Genomic DNA, 16,235 nt, shown 5'->3' with positions numbered 1-16,235 from the left:
TGTAGAGTACCCGTGATTTCTTCAGTGCAGACGATGTTGCCGTTAGGAACAGCTCTCTTTTCTTCACATTGGGCCATGATTGCAACAGTCTGGGATACATAAATTCAAGAAGTGTGTGCAAACTAGATTCACAGTGAGTAGGCTAGCCTGGGGTCTATAAGTGGTCAAGGTAATGGGGACAGCATAACTGCTTAGGAGGAAGTAGCTATGGAGCAATTTGAGGAGACAAGATTCATGCAAATTGGCTCACTACCAGACTTCCTTTCAAGCAGACCTCACTGTATCCTGGATCCTCCAGTGAGCCTGTGCAGCAATTCCCGTGTCTTGTAGGACAGTGGGACGAGAGAGAATGAGATTAGGTACCTTCTCTTTAGAGACCAAAAATTAAAGCAAACTCAATTTGATAGGTATGGAGTGGGTGCTTGTAGACATGGAATCTCTTAATGACTTCTAAGAGTAATGGCTGATATTCCCAATGGCCTTCTTCCTTGTCATTTTCCCTGGCTGTTTTGGAAGAGTCAGTCAGTGGAACAGAGGTCTGAATTTCTTACTCAGGTGAGAATCAGGAATACCTCCATTAAAATGCACTGATGCATTATGAATGGAACGCAAGAATTGAGTCCCCACTGTGAATCTCTCCACACACTTTGCTCCAGAAGGGAATAGAAGCTAGGCAGCCAAGTAAGCCATAGATGGTTGCCTCAGTCTGGGGCTTTCCTCTTCTCCGGATAACGGATCATTGTTCCTGACAATTTTAAGCAGAGGGATAACTTGCACTGTTTGTTTAGATTCATGACATTTTTGTGCTCAACAAGTACTCTAAACATTTGGGTACCTTAGTATACCAGTCTTGATGTGTGTTAATTTATATTTACTGCATATTTCACTGGGCAGAGAGAGATGCAAAGATGATCTTTAATTTTCACACAATATTTTTGAAGTCTAGTCTACTACGAAAACTTCTAATTCAGCTTATTTAGTAATAGTTTGTTACAAGGACTTGAAATTCCCATTTCATCATAAGATTCTGTTAGCTGCTACACTTTTCCTCCTGAAACAGTAATCTTAATATTAAGAAATCTAATGTCACTGAAAAAGGAGAATAAAAACTCAATCCTGAAATGGATGCAGTGTATGTTTGATCAACTTTGAAAAAGTATTAATTCTATTATCAAAAAGAGCATCATTATTTGGATTTTATCTCAGAGTTTTAGTAAAGGGTTTTGCTATCAAAGAAAGTCTGGGACCCTGTGATTTTGCTGATAGGCGGATTTTTTTCCCCAGAAAGAGCATATATTTATGAACATAAATCTGCAACCTAGTTTTTAACAACTTACAGTGAACATCAAAGACCACTGGTGCAGATGGTATTTTTTCCTGTCCAGATGGTCCATAATATGTCACACTACAGGCAAACTGTGCATTTGCATCTTTCTTTGTCGGCATGAATTGGAGAGAAGATGTCGTGGTGAAGAGTCCAGTTGATTGGTCCACCACCTTTTGTAAGCTCATAACTACAGCTGAAAAGAAGACATTGTTTCAGTATCATTCTTAGTATATACAATCTTTCCTAATTTTGGATTTTTTCTTATTCTGTACAATAATCATTTTTATGTACCTATTGCTCAGCATCCAAGCACAAGAATTTTAAAGCAAGCAATACAATGAACAAAATTCACTGCAACAGACTACACCCTGTGGTCCTGACACTTTGGCCCACAAAGAAAAAACACCCCAAGAAAGATACCTTGTAAAATAATGCTGTCCTAAAATGCCGTAAGTACTTAAAAAAAACAAAAACAAACACTTTCTAATTAATTTGCTAGTTACTTAAAAAAAATTCTTTAACTCAGAAAGATACATTAACTTTTTGGCAATACTACTACAATATTAAAATCCACAATTTTATGCCTCAGTCCTGCAAACCTTCCCCCCATGTGAACAGCTTTAGTCATGGAATAACCCTATAGATTTAAATAGGATTACTCATATGAGTAAAGTTACTGACATGTGCAGGTTGTTCTAGAATGAGGTTCATTGTTCATTACTGAAACATACCTCCTTCAACAGGCTGCAAAATATTTCCATTTTTGTACCATGTAATGTTGCCGTCTGGATAACCATCTCTTGCAATACATTCCCCGAGCTGCAGAACACAAGAATTATCAAACATTTTGTCCTCTGACATTTTGATAGAATTACTCCATTTATGCTTACATGGTGACTCTTGGTTATGTGATTAGTTAAAGTCTCAGGAAAGGACAAACAATCAAAACGTTTTGATTTTTTTAAAAGGATAAATGATGCCCGGGTATTTCTTGGGGGCAGGGGGATGAACAAAACTTGACCCATTCTTCTGGATGGGGGGAGGGCTAGTTGTAATGTTCTAGTATGTTGCTGTTATTCCTGATTCAGCTGAAAACTGGTTTTCCGAGAGATAGTTTCAGAAGTTTTATACTCTCAGACCGGGTCCTGAGCAATCCTCCCCATATCCCACTATTGCTAGCTCAGAAAACACACACAGAATATTCCACCTTGCTGATGGCACAGCTCCAAGTTCACCTCCAGGGACATGAGTTTAAATTAAGAAAAATGCTCTTACCATTTTAAGCTTTTCCGTTTCTAGGAAGTTTGCTGGATGTATAATTTCTGGTTGAGATGGTTGTTCTATAAACAAAAAATATGTGTGAGAGAAAGGAGAGCAGGGATTTCAGTTTGTTGTATAAAGTGCTAACGTTCTCCAACAACAGACAGAACAGTCAGCAACCTGGGTTCAGCAACTACATTAGAACGATTTGGTGAGCTGCAGAGTCATCAGGCTTTTCATTTGAAACCTTGTCTTTTGGGGGTTTACATCTTCCTTGGCTGTTAAAAAAAAATTGCTCCTACCTAAATATTGGCAAATGGACTTTGGAAGGGCGGGAGGGGAAATCTCCCGAGATTTAACAGGAGAGAGAATCATGTTACTGGTTTCACTTTATATATGTCATTTTACATGATAATATAAAAGTAGCGTAAACTTATGCTATACATTGGCACGCTATATTTTAGTCAGGAATGCTACAACCAAGATTAAGAGAGCCTACTGATGAACATGATACATTTCCAGAAGAAGGAAACAGTGGTATATAAAATAGAGTGGCATAAAAGAAGTTTTAACACAGATATTAGTTTAGCTTTAATATTTCAAATGGTGAAACTCAACTTCATCCCACTTCTCATTTTCCCCCATACTTTTGTTATACTTAAATAACACCTGAGATTAGTATAATAGAAGCAACTGTAATAAATTACTAATTTATTTTTCAAAACTGACTAGATTGAGTCGATTGCATCTTTTTAAAAAGCAAACTTTCTATTCAGTAGCAATATACATCATTCTATTAACAGTAGCTGCTCCCTTCCCTGTTAAAGTTGAGGTGTCATTAGCGTTTCCATTATAAAACACTATTTTCTAGAGACTATATAATTTGTATGTTAAAATTCATTCTGGCCAAAAGCATGGAATGCAAATTTTTATCTCCAAGAGACTGTTTTTCTGTAAGTTCTAAGGAAACAAAGCCTGTATATTTACACAGTCAAAAAAGGTCTTTGCACTCCAGCTGTGCTTCTAAATAAGCAGACATTTATATACACATATACAAACAAACTGTCTCCAAGTTTTCACATTTCAGCTTACAGAAGCTTTTTCAAATCAAACCTATCAAACAAAGCTAGTAATCTGGAAAGTTACCAAGTGCCCTGCTATCCTGATTCAAGTTCTCTTCACACAATTTAAAAATATAAAATAAAGAAAAAAAAAACAGAATAAGAAGTTTACTCATTTACATTTGGGTAGTCACATTTGTCACACCTACTACAGCAGTAGCTAAGTTTGCACAAGTTTCCATTCTGAGTCTCTTTCTTCATATATTGAAATCTAAAATGTAGGAAATTGTAAGATTTGTCCAAACAGACAATCAAAAAGAAAAAAAACCCCAAAAGCAATAAAGTAAACTATTTATTTGGAATTCTCGAACAACTTGCCTGTGGCAAATAACATACCAAAGCACAAAAAACCCTGGCTCAAAAAGCCTCATGTTGTTCTCAAGCAAAAAACAGACCAGATCAGATGTATTTTAGAAGTGTAAACACTGTTTATGTGTTTTAAAACAAACTGATTAACCCATTTTCCAAACACACTTGCAGGGACAATAGGTTTTCATGCCTATCACCTGAACCACAATCAGGTCTCCTAAACTGCCCTCATCCCATGCAGACAGGTCCCACAAACAAAAATGGCTGTTTTTATATCATTTTTATATCATTTTGCCAGCCATCCGATAAACTGAACAAATTTGAAGTTTGTTGTCTCTTTTTGTTTTTCCCTTCTTTCTATGTTTTCCTCTCAGTGACTGCACTTGGTTGTTCAAGGAGGGCTATCCACTCTTTGTTGAGCTCTCCCCTCTCTGAGTTCAATAAGAGAATGAACCATCTATCCTGCTCCCGCTGGGGTTACCTGGGGGTTTGAACATTGGCCTGCTAAACCCAGGGTTCAGAGTTCAATCCTTGAGGGGGCCATTTAGGGATCTGGGGATTGGTCCTGCTCAGAGCAGGACGTTGGACTAGATGACCTCCTGAGGTCCCTTCCAACCCTGATATTCTGTGATGCACAACAAAATTATTCGCTACCGGGAATGGTAGCAGTGAGCCAGAGTGAGCGATCTCTCCACCCACATGAGAGGAGGTGGGAGGCAGAGAAAGGGGGTACTGCTGAGTAGATGAAATGGAGAAGGCACAGAAGAGTTGCTTAGAGCTCTCCCTGCCCACTCAGGGTACATCTACACCACAGTTAAAAACCCGCAGCTGACCCGAGCTCAGTCTAAACTGCTGTTTAACTGCAATGCAGACATCCAGGCTTGGGCTGGAGCCTGGGATCTAGTATCTTGTGAGGTGGAAAGGTCCCAGAACTCGGGCTGCAGCCTGAGCTGGAACATCTACACTGCAATTCAACAGCCTTGCAGCCTGAGTCTGCTGGCACAGACCCAGTTGCAGATGTCTAATTGCAGTGGAGACAGTGTTTAATTTGTGCTGGGGCTGAGTCCCGGCACTCCTAGGGTTGGCAGTTCATAGCCCCGGCACCTCTAGGCCTGACACATCACTTAAGTAAAAAAATTGCTTGAGTCCCAGCATTTCTCTCATTGCAAATTAAGCACTGAGTGCAGACAGAGGCTGCTGCAGATGAGGAGGAATAGCAACAGGCTTTCACCTGCGCAAGAAGATTAATTTACTGTGCTTACACTTACTGGGTGCCAGACATTTAGAAGATCATCTGCTGAAGCAGAAGGAAATTTTAAGCTCAAGAGTTTAATAGCATCAGAGCATAGGTTGGTAGGGCTTGTAACTTCAGCAAACTGCTTATCTCTGGCTGCAGGGGCTTAGAATAGCACCTTTACAGCTCTGTAAGCACATTAACTCGGCTTGCTAGCTGTAGAGTCCAAATAGCTGTGCAAGGAGATAGGAGCTAATGTATGTGGAGCCAGTATGCTTTGAAAATGTTGGCTATCTACATCCAGATGAAGATGCTGGAAAGATCCATCAGGTAAGCTGGCAGAGGTTGTTACTTGAACAATCCAATGAGGGCTATTAGCAGGTGTTATCTGTGCAATGAGCCAATGCACCTCTTAGCTGCAACAGCTGATTAACTCAGGACTAAAGATGTAACAAGCTCCACAGAAACTCAGCATCAGTCAAACCTCAAGGGACAGATCTGAATTTCAGGTAACCAAGAACGTTGGTTACTTGGGATTCGTTCAGCTGTTCAAAGAATTTAGAAGCTTTACTGGCTGAACCTATGCAACTTGCCAACACATCTTAATTTTTCCTTAATATAAACCAACTGGGGAAATTAAAATGTTAACAGAACTTTAAAATCGTAAAGTCACTCCAAAAAAAATTTTTTTTCCAGAAAATTCTGAAGTAGAGGTTTTTCTGGTAATGTTAACTAAGCCACATTACACATTCAGCATTTTCTATTCTTATTTTCCTTGCTAAAATGTAGCTTAATTAATATATGCCATAAAACATGGGAGGGCAAACTACAGTCCACGGGCCAAATCTGGCCCGTGGGATTGCCAGCCCTGTGGTGCAGTGGGCCTAAGGCAGACTCCCTGTCCCTGTGCCGCTCCTGGAAGTGGCTGGCACCATGTCCCTGCGGCCCCTGTGGGGAGGGGGGAGAGGAGTGCAGAGGACTCCGCACACTACCCTCGCCTGCAGGCACTGCCCCCGCAACTCCCATTGGCTGGGAACAGGGAACTGTGGCCAATGGGAGCTTCGGGGGTGGTACCCACAGGTGAGGGCAGTGTGCAGCAGAGCTGCCTGTCCCACCCCGCTCCCAGGAGCCACTGCTGAACATACTGGCCACTTTTAGGAATGGTGTGGGGCTAGGGCAGGCAGTCCGGAGCCACTTGAGGGAAGCAGCGCTGGGCTGGAATCTGCACCCTGAACTTGTCCTGCACCCCAACCCCTTGCCACACTCAACACTCTTCTTGCATCCTAACCCTCTGCCCTGAGCCTCTTCCTGCATACCGCACTCCCTCCCACATCCCAACCTCCTGCCCCAGCCCTGCATACAATTTCCTCACCCACATGTGGCCCTCAGGCCAAAATGTTTGCCCACCCCTGCCATAAAAGGTAAAGGATGTGCAACATGGCTGAAAAAACATTATGTGTGCCTTAGCAATAAAACGATATACAGTAATTCAACTGCTTGGTATTCAAACATTTTGTAACCACTCTAAAATACAGTCTCATCTACATATTTACTCCTTTATGATAAATTTACTCCTTCTTTATCACTTCATTTCAAGGACCCTGCACACTTATCCCTGCTGTCCTTAATTTAATTGTTCTTGCAGTCAAATATCGAAGTTAAACAATGGAAGTGAATTATTGACGACTCCCAATCTCCCTTCAAACTGACTGGGACACTGTCAACATTGTGTTAAGATACCAGGACAACAACATTGAAGAATCCCTTACACCTTCTTTCTGCTTGAGTTATAAAATTATCATTACATCTGGTGAATTATGTATTTTCTCTGAGCCAAAATGTAATCTTTTTGATATTGTTATTAACTTTTCAACTTTTCTTGACAGAATTACTTTGTGTAAACTGTATTTAAACATGCATCTTGAGTGCATAAAGGCAAGGAAGCAAAAGAAAATTTCAAGGTTGGGTATGGAGGAGAAACCCACTGTTTTCTGAGAGTCTACTCGCAGTAGGAAATGCTACAGAGAGGGCAAAACATCTTCAAAATAACAAGGCTATTCAGGAAGTCCATAATGCTGTTGCACAAGAGGGCCAATGTCAAGTAGAGGAGGATAAAGTGAACTTCCATTTTATTCTGGAGTGATTAGTCATGCTGGCTGTTTCAATTTTTACGTGTTTTATGTCAGAAATCCTAAAGGGGCCTGAATTTCAAAAATTACCAAGTAACTTGTCTGTGAAAATCCTGGACTCTGAAAAATTTAGCAACTAGAATCACTAGTTACTTTTGAAAATCTTAGACAGATGTGTTCATTAATAATGTTTATGGTGTCAAACCTTAGGTCATAATGCTAACACACCTTTGTTGCTGACATTTCAAAAGGGAAGAAAAATATGAGTTTTGGCTAGTATCCTGTTTTTAAGCCTTTATTTCAAGTTTCGTATCTGTGTGTGCCAGGTTCTTGAGGACATTTAAATACATTTCTTTAAACTCACATACTACCAAATGTTTCCAACATATCACTTAACACTTCCCCCACCCCCAGAAAAGTTCACTTACAGAGTAAGTGAAATTTTTCCCATCAGTCTTATTTTTACATTTTTCATTTTAAGGGCAAAATGATGTAGCCTATGCATATAATTGATTCATTATCAAGCCCTGAAACTCCTCTTGTTCAGAGCTGGCAGACTAAGGCTACAGAGAGTCCTGTTACACAAATGCTACAGACAGATTAGGCTTTTTTAGTGCAGAAAACTGCTAATGTTAGTCATTGATTCTGCATAATTTTTTTTTTTTAACTTTTTGCTTTCATCTTTCTTTTAGCAGCAATTCCCTAATTGGAGATCCATATTAGTAGCTATGCTAAGCTGTTACTTACTGAACACCTTGACTACTGTAGGCTCTTCATACACATTGTCCTCGGTTACTAGCATACATACAAATCTTCTTTCGTCACTGATCCTTGCATTTTTGATGGATAAGGTATAATTTTCTGAGAGACTCAATCTGCCTTTGTATTCGGCTATGTCATCATATTGAACCCTTTTTTTTATTTCTGACCTGAAGGCAATAAATACTGGAGAGCTGTTTTCCGGTTCCTAAAATAAATAAAATAAAAATAAAAATAAAAATTAAAATTAATTAAAATAAATGCTTCATTTTTCCATAAACAGAGACTTATTTAGAAGTGCCCCAAGATCTGCAATGGGTGCTTGCTATCCAGCCAATATGTAGTTAAAAATGATGACAACAGACATAATTCATAGGTTTAGGATTTTTGTTTTGATTTGGGGGGCGGGGGGGAGATGGGGAGAAGAGGATGAGGTATTCTCCAGTTGCTGTGCAATCAACTGATCCAATGGTATAGAGGTACAAAGAGTGATGATGAGATCTGTCATTTGAAGGACAGCCTGTTGTGCTACATAGCATACTGGGTGTTAGACTGGTTGCACTGGAATGGATTACCATTCCATGATACAATACTGACATGGAATGAGGAAGGCCTTCTGTGACAAAGGCTGGTGGCTGTGGAATTAGTTGCATTCCACATACCAAAAGGTATACAAAATATCAGAGGCATCCAAAGTTAGACTCAAGATTTCAGTTTATTTTTTTAATCAGGGCTTTGGAGCTGTGCTTCGGCTCCGCTCCAGGCAAAAACCTGCAGCTCCACTGCTCCAACGCTGCTCTGCGCTCCAGCTCCGGGCTCCGCTCCAATGCCCTGTTTTTTTAGGCTATTGTTTTTATGTATTTTGTATTGTTTGTCACGGATGTTTAAATCCCAGGTGGGGAACTATATTTGATCAGGCAAAATTGCCCATTTTATTCTAAATTAGTTTTTAATTTTTTTGTTAAAGCATTCAGAAGTCTCTAAGCATGGGAATATACCTACAATAAAAGATTATTTATGTGTGTCAGGATAACTTGTAAAGTAGTTTCTAGACATCCTTCTTACTTTAATCGGTATGCAATTGCTATCAAAAAATGGAAAATATCAAAGGAGAACTTTACATGGAGCTGCCATAGAGAAAGTTAACATTCATACGAGGCAGAACTGCAGGCTGTGTTTTCCAAGATTTGTTTCCCCCTCCCCTCCTTTACATAAAAGCAAAGGAAAGGACTATTCTTCATGTTATGATGTTCCAGGAAACTGAGATTCTCTTTAAATCAAAGCACCAAGAATTGGTAGCACAGTGCTTGTGAGCTTTGTTGTTCCTGTCTGCAGTGCATGAATATGTTCTGCCCTGGCATGCACCAAAGTCAAAATAAAATCTCCGGTAGATCCTCAGAGACAGAGACAGACCCAGAGAGACTCTACCTCAGACCCAGAGACAGACTCTTCTCTGAGTGTTCCTAAGTCCATACCAGGGACCTGGAAGGGCTACCCAGAGAATATTACATTAGAAACTGAAATCTCCTCTCAGTCCATAAAATAAGAAGTCTATGACATGCCCAGACATTGATAAGTGTGTTCTTCCTTCCAACGAAAGGAAAATGTCTTCCAAAAGATGAAAAACAAACAAATTCATTAGCATGCTAGGAGGCCAGGGAGTAGGGGGTTACATGGAATATATTTTGGCTGTACTTAGCATGTTAAAAATCTTAAGCTGGTTGCAGTTGTACAAATTATTATACACAGCATATGTCACCTACCCCTGGACCCTTGGAGGTGGTGGTTTAGGAAAGGTATGACAGACAGGGCCAGCTCCAAGCACCAGCCCAGCAAGCAGGTGCTTGGGGCGGCCAATGGAGAGGGGCAGCACATCGGGCTCTTCAGCAGCAATTCGGTGGCAGGTCCCTCAGTCCCTCTCGGAGTGAAGGACCAGCCGCCGAATTGCCGCCGAAGACTGAAGTGGTGGCAGTAGAGCTGCAGATCGCGATTGCGGCTTTCTTTTCCCCCCTCCCCTTTTTGCTGCTTGTGGCAGCAAAAACCCTGGAGCCAGCTCTGGTGACAGATATAAAGCAATCAGCAACTTCTAAATTTTTTCTCCACTGTTGATTAGTAACTATTCCTGGTGCAATGGGATTGAGGGAAGAGAGCCAGATCTCTCTCAAAATAGCTTTGCAAGTTCACCAAGTGCAGAAACTGCCTTTCTAAAAAAAAGCCCAGAAGGAAGGAGTTTTCCACAAAATTCTGGTCATCTTTTGTAGGCTTATTTGAAGTATTTTAACCCTCCCCTCTAAGCAAACATGCTCCACAGGACTCTGCAATTTACATCCCAAAATGCAGAGGTGGCTTTGAAAATTCTGGAGCTCTTGAGATCCCTCCCTTCAAGAATTTTTAACCTCATGGCATCTTGTACGGAAGATGCAATTTCACAGTACTGCAGTTCACTCCAAGTCCTTTTTAATTTTAAAGTGGTAGATTTGTTGCACAAATATGGACCATTTGGCCATCACCAAAAGGAGAGAGAATTAGACTAATGAGGAGGCAAAACGTGGAAGCAGAAATTCCCTGCCAGAGCAAGAGATCTGGGAACTAAGTCAGCCCTTAAAAAATGAGACCTCCCACTCCTCAAAACACCTGCCAACACATATAACATTTTGGTTTGGGGGAGTGAGAGGACAGCTTTGGAAATGGAGGTCATAATCAGGGGAGATGCTTAAATAGGCTTTTCAGAAATATAGAAAATGTTAATTTTGACTTCAGTTAGAGAGAGATGAAAGGGGATAGTGTTTATCATAACTGGTTTGCCCATCCATATTCATTAATTACTGCATACGGTATCAATGCTGCTATGTATGCTTGTGCTGTTTATTTTTTTAAGCTTACAGTGTTATAGGACATGAACTACAAAGTGACATTTACTAATAATAGTGAAGTTCACTGTGTTTCCAATACAAATCAATGGAGTGAGTCAAGACAGCATTAGCTTTTTTCGACTGTGCTTCTGGCACATTCTTTGCACACCATTAGCTGCACAGGGAAACAGAACCCAGCTCTCCAGAAGGCTCACTTTGCCCTTTGCAGCATGAAAAATACAGTGAAGCATGAAACAGCATGCAGTAGTTGCCAACTTGGGGATCCTTTTCATGAGGATAAAATATTTCCTGCTTTAGGAAGGTTCAAATGTACAAAGATGGCTTTTTCAAACCAATAAGAGTTAGGCAACCTGGCATGTGGCTTGACAGAATGCCCTAATTCTAATAATTATTTCTCTTGCACATTTGAGACTAATTTTACCTACATTCACTGTACTTGACAGCAGAATAGTGGAATTATGTAAATTTGAATCTGTACTTTTATTCACAAAAATATACTTATACTGGCAATAATTAAGTTCAAGATAAGCCATACTCACATATTTCCATTTTCCAAACATCAGGTCAGTAGGTATTCCCTGAGAACAAGGCATAACAATGGTATCTCCGTATACGGCATTTACTGTGTACAATCCAAGGCCTACAAGAGAAAGCAATGGTAAGTGTTTTATTGGAATTCTAAGGTGATAGTTACTATTTGGTTTAAGGTAAAACGAGTGTCTTACTGGATTGTGTTATTTTCTAGGGATTCATCCGTGAATGTTTTTAACAAAAGAGGATTCAGTACATGAAGTACGTTTAGGTAATTATTCATGGGTTTTATACATTCAGATTTCCTACTGCAGTTAATGCATGTCACGTGGATTCTGAGAACCAAACTTCACTCTTTCAGCAAGAAGACCATATAAAAAAGGCTATGGACACTGGCTGCCAGGGCCGGCTCTAGGCACCAGCAAACCAAGCACATGCTAGGGGCAGCATATTTTCAGGGGCGGCATTCCAGCCATTTTTTTTTTTTTTTTGCTTCGGGTGGCAAAAGCCTGGAGCTGGCCCTGGCAGCAGCATGTCATGTGTGGAGGGTGCCCTGGGTCCACGGCGGTTCACACCATGGGGGAGCAGCACCCGCACCTTACGGCTGGGCTGGGCAGGCTCCAAGTGGGGGCACTCGGGCTGGGAGCTGCCCCTCAGGGCACACAGAGCTGCCTACAGGTGCTGCAGGATGGCTGCCCCCCAGCGCCATAGTCGGGACTGTGCAAAGCAGCCTGAGCCACCCAGGGACTGCAGCAGGGCGGCCAGAAGCAGCAGCAGCAGGGCCATAGACGGCGGAGCACTACAGTGTGGGGCCTGCATCCTGCTCTCCGGGGCTACCCTGTGGCATCCCTCTGCAGCTATCCTGCCCCGGCTCCTCAGCCCCGTGCTGGGGCAGTCCCCCAGCTCTGCCCTCCCAGGTCCTGGCCGGTTCCGGAGGCAGGAGCCCTGGCTGGAGGGACCCTGCGCTGAGGCGTGGCCCAGGTGCCCCGCTGCTTACTCCGACCCTGCCAGCACCGGACCAGCTACAGGTGAGGGGGGAGCGGGTGGAATCAACACTGGTGGGGGGAGCCTAGGGCTGGGGCAGCAGAGGGTGCAGGTGGGGGTGGGGGAAGAGAGCTCAGGGCTGGGGTGGGGGGCAGCCAAAAGTTTTTTTGCTTGGGGTGGCAAAAAACCTAGAGACGGGCCTCCGGGCTGCTACCTTGTATCCAGCCTCGTTGCCTTAAAACTGAACAAACATGTTTATCTTTCCCATCTGAAAACTCAGCCAGCTCTGTCTGCAGGGCATATGTTGCAACACAATATCAACATAAGGACAGCTAGAATCAAAATAAACATAATACCTTTGGTATTATGCAGTACAGCTGCAGTCCTGTTTAAACCCAGGATATTACTTGTTCTTTACTACTTATGCTAAACAATCTGTTCCACCTTTCATTTTGCTGCGACATTTTCCCAGGCCTGAAGAGCAGCTCTGTCTTGTTTGAAAGCTTGTCTCTCTCGGACCAACAGAAGTTGGTCTAATAAAAGAGATTACCTCACCTGCCTTGTCTCTCTAGCAGATGGTTTAGACAAAGTAGCCCAAACACAATAGCACTAGCGCATGGGAATTTCAAAGTGAAATTGACCAGTGTAGTTTCATCATCTAAAATGAGTGAAATGCAAAAAGAGATTCACATGGCACACAAGAAGAAAAATTAAAACTGAAATAATTTTATAAAAGTGTACCAACTGAATGTGTTAATAGTAGCGCTGTTGTTACTAATACAGTTTTGCTTTGCTACTATTTTTATAAATCAATTTTACAAAACAAACTATACAAGCTTATGTCATCCCCTCCCATGGAAAAACTTCCAGTACAGAAGTCTAGGGGGAAAACAGCCTTAGCAAGTCTTTCCTCAATATTCTTCCCAGATTGTCCCTCTGCACTGAATGAGGATGGGGTTTGCCCACTGTGACATGGATGGCAATTTTGTGAACCTTACAGAATTAATGTAAACGTTAGTGAATTAAAATTTAAACTCCAGGCCTACACTACACACTTACTTTGGTATTTCTATGTCGCTCAGAAGTGTGAAAAATCTACATCTCTCAGGAAAACTTCAGGTGGGATTTGAGAACCTGTTCACTGGCCATAGTCCTTATTGGCATCAGGGAGTGCAGGGTTTTTTTTAATTTTATTGTTTAATAGGTTTTTCGCATCAGACTTTTACTTAAGAATAAATGTGATCAGTTAGAAAGAGCAGCGTGCAACTTAACTGTGGCAATTTCACTGTTTAATGTCTCTGAGGAGAATACTAAAGCAGGCCTGCTTAGGTGTATTCTCCGTTCCTGGGGCATTCACAGTATAGGCAGGGAGCTGTGCAGCCGAGAAATATTCTGGTCAAGATGGAGGGAGATGACAACAACTGGGGGGGAGGAAGCCTGAGAGTGGTTGCTCCTGCTGGACCTCAGAGGGGTAATACAGATACAGTTGCCCTGAAATATGACATCCACCAAACCTATGCATTTGGGGCTTCTGCCAGAGATCACAGCCACTGGAGAGTGGTCCTGTGCCTGAACACAGGCCTGGGGGACCCTTTGCTTCCCTTCTCCACTGCCAAGCCAGCATGGCTTCACTGGAGTTGCACAATCAAAGACTTCCCCAACTTGCTGCTGAACCAGGAACCTTATTTAAGGAGCAAGAGGGAGATGATGGCATATCCGGGGCTGTACAAGGAGGTCATATAACCACAAGCTGCATTGGATTTTTCAGCAGATTCATCACGCCTTGCCAAGGCCATATGATGCTCATGGTGCGCTTGTCCCCTGACTTACCCTCTCCCAAAGTACAGATCTCTGGGCCAGAGGACTACTCTCCAGGGGTCTGGAATGGTACTTGGAATTGGCCGACACTCCGCCTACCATGTGTACATCCTGGTTAGGGATGTGCCCTCACCTCATATAGGTGGACAGTTAAATAAAATATAATATATATTCTGAAAGGGTCAATCAAATACTGAAGTTCTTACCCAGTGTTTACAAAGGCAGTTTTTAATGAGGATTTTGCCTGAGTTTATTACTACTGCTGTTACTAGTACTGAACATTTAATATTGTGGTAACTACTAAAAGCCACAGTCAGACTGGACCCCGGTTGTGACAGGTGCTTGTCACAGATGTGGTTGAGCTCCTTGGCAGACACTCAGACTGCTCTGAGGGGATACAAATGCTGAATCCTAAATGCTTTAGCTTGCTGGGGCTGGGCAGAGTTTAGGCACTATTCCTGGCTTTGGGCCTCTAGGCCCACACTCCAGGTTCATGTCTCACGTCTGACACCCCTCTTGGCAGCAGGGACATTCTCGATCCAATTGCCACAGCCCTGAAACTAATGTCTCTCCCAAGACTCCCCAGCAGCACATGCACATTCCCCAGAAACCCACTGGAAGTGTCCACCTTCTGGTTTATAGACAGACACAGACAAACTTTGCACAGGATTTTAGATACAATATTCTCTTTACTTAGCAAACCGATATGCACAGATTTAGATAAATTAATACACAGCAATATACATTTTCCCTGCCTCTGTTTCCTCACGCATAGACCAGAATACTCTGTGTAGTCCAATATCCCATCTCTCTCCACTGTTCACCTGCAGTCTCATCCAAGAGATGGAGTCTCTGCTCTCTTCTTAACCTCTCTGTAAAGTGATTGCTGAGGGACCCTCCCTTTTATAACTTCCAGCCCTCTTATCAGATGATTCCCTTAACAGCCTCATCAGGTGATCAAAATCCCCTACTTGGTGATCAGTTACTAAGGCCAGGTCTACACTGCGACTTTAAATCGGTTTAATGGCCGGTATACCGATTTAACGCTGTATCCGTTCAGACGACGTCGTCATTAATATCGAGTTAAACGGCTCCTTAAATCGATTTCGAAACTCCTCCCAAACGAGAGGAGTAGCGCTAAATTCGATAGTGATAACTCGGATTAGGGTTCATGTGGACGGAAATCGACGTTATTGGCCTCCGGGCGGCATCCCAGAGTGCAGCACTGACCGCTCTGGACAGCAATCTGAACTCGGATGCAGCGGGCAGGTAAACAGGAAAAGCCCCGCGAACTTTTGAATTACATTTCCTGCTTGCCCAGCGTGGAGCTCTGATCAGCACGGCTGGCGATGCAGTTTGAAATCGAAAAAGAGCTCCAGCATAGACCGTACGGGAGATACTAGGTCTGATCGCTGTATGGGGAGACAAATCTGTTGTATCCAGCTCCGTTACAGAACACGAAATGCCAAAGCGTTTGAATAAAAAACTCCAGGATACACAGCGCTGTGTGACAAGCGTAACGGGAAGCCAGAGACTCAAATGGACGCTCATGAAGGGAGGGAGGGGGTACTGAGGACTCCAGCTATCCCACAGTCCACAGCAGTCTCTGAAAATTATTTGCATTCTTGGCTGAGCTCCCAATGTCTGTAGGTTCAAACACAGTGTCTGGCGTGGTTCAGGGAACAGCTCCTCAGTTTATTTCCCCCCACCACCACGTGAAAAAAAAAAGGGAAAGATTGCTGTGCTATGGCGTTTGCTCAATGCACTCCGCGAAAAAGGCGCCAAAGGGTTGTCTGCTGCCTTCACAAAGGGAGGGGTGAGGCTGTACCCAGCACCACCCGGGGCAGTGTTTTCTGCCCCATCAGGCACTGTGCTCTCAACACGGAAGTG

General features: G+C 42.5%; 1 protein-coding gene across 6 annotated transcripts in view; it reads right to left on the bottom strand.

Moving 5' to 3' along the window:
* The window catches only part of ALCAM (activated leukocyte cell adhesion molecule), a 182,992-nt gene that overhangs the window by 38,284 nt on the left and 128,473 nt on the right, over positions 1-16,235 (bottom strand). For 5 of the 6 annotated variants that reach the window (XM_032765819.2, XM_075072576.1, XM_075072571.1 and 2 more), the window contains exons 2-6: positions 11,552-11,652; positions 8,128-8,347; positions 2,603-2,667; positions 2,059-2,146; positions 1,338-1,520 (exon numbers count right to left, since the gene is read on the bottom strand). In XM_032765819.2, the coding sequence (XP_032621710.1) occupies positions 1,338-1,520; positions 2,059-2,146; positions 2,603-2,667; positions 8,128-8,347; positions 11,552-11,652 (657 nt within the window). Of the gene's footprint in view, positions 1-1,337; positions 1,521-2,058; positions 2,147-2,602; positions 2,668-8,127; positions 8,348-11,551; positions 11,653-12,883; positions 12,971-16,235 lie in introns of those variants that run through there. The other variant, XM_075072568.1, reaches the window with a different exon arrangement.

The sequence above is a fragment of the Chelonoidis abingdonii genome, chromosome 1 (genome assembly GCF_003597395.2).
Source record: "Chelonoidis abingdonii isolate Lonesome George chromosome 1, CheloAbing_2.0, whole genome shotgun sequence".
Classification (NCBI taxonomy): domain Eukaryota; kingdom Metazoa; phylum Chordata; order Testudines; family Testudinidae; genus Chelonoidis; species Chelonoidis abingdonii.
The sequence above is the reverse complement of the archived record's forward strand: the minus strand, read 5'-3'. Positions and strand labels throughout refer to the sequence as shown.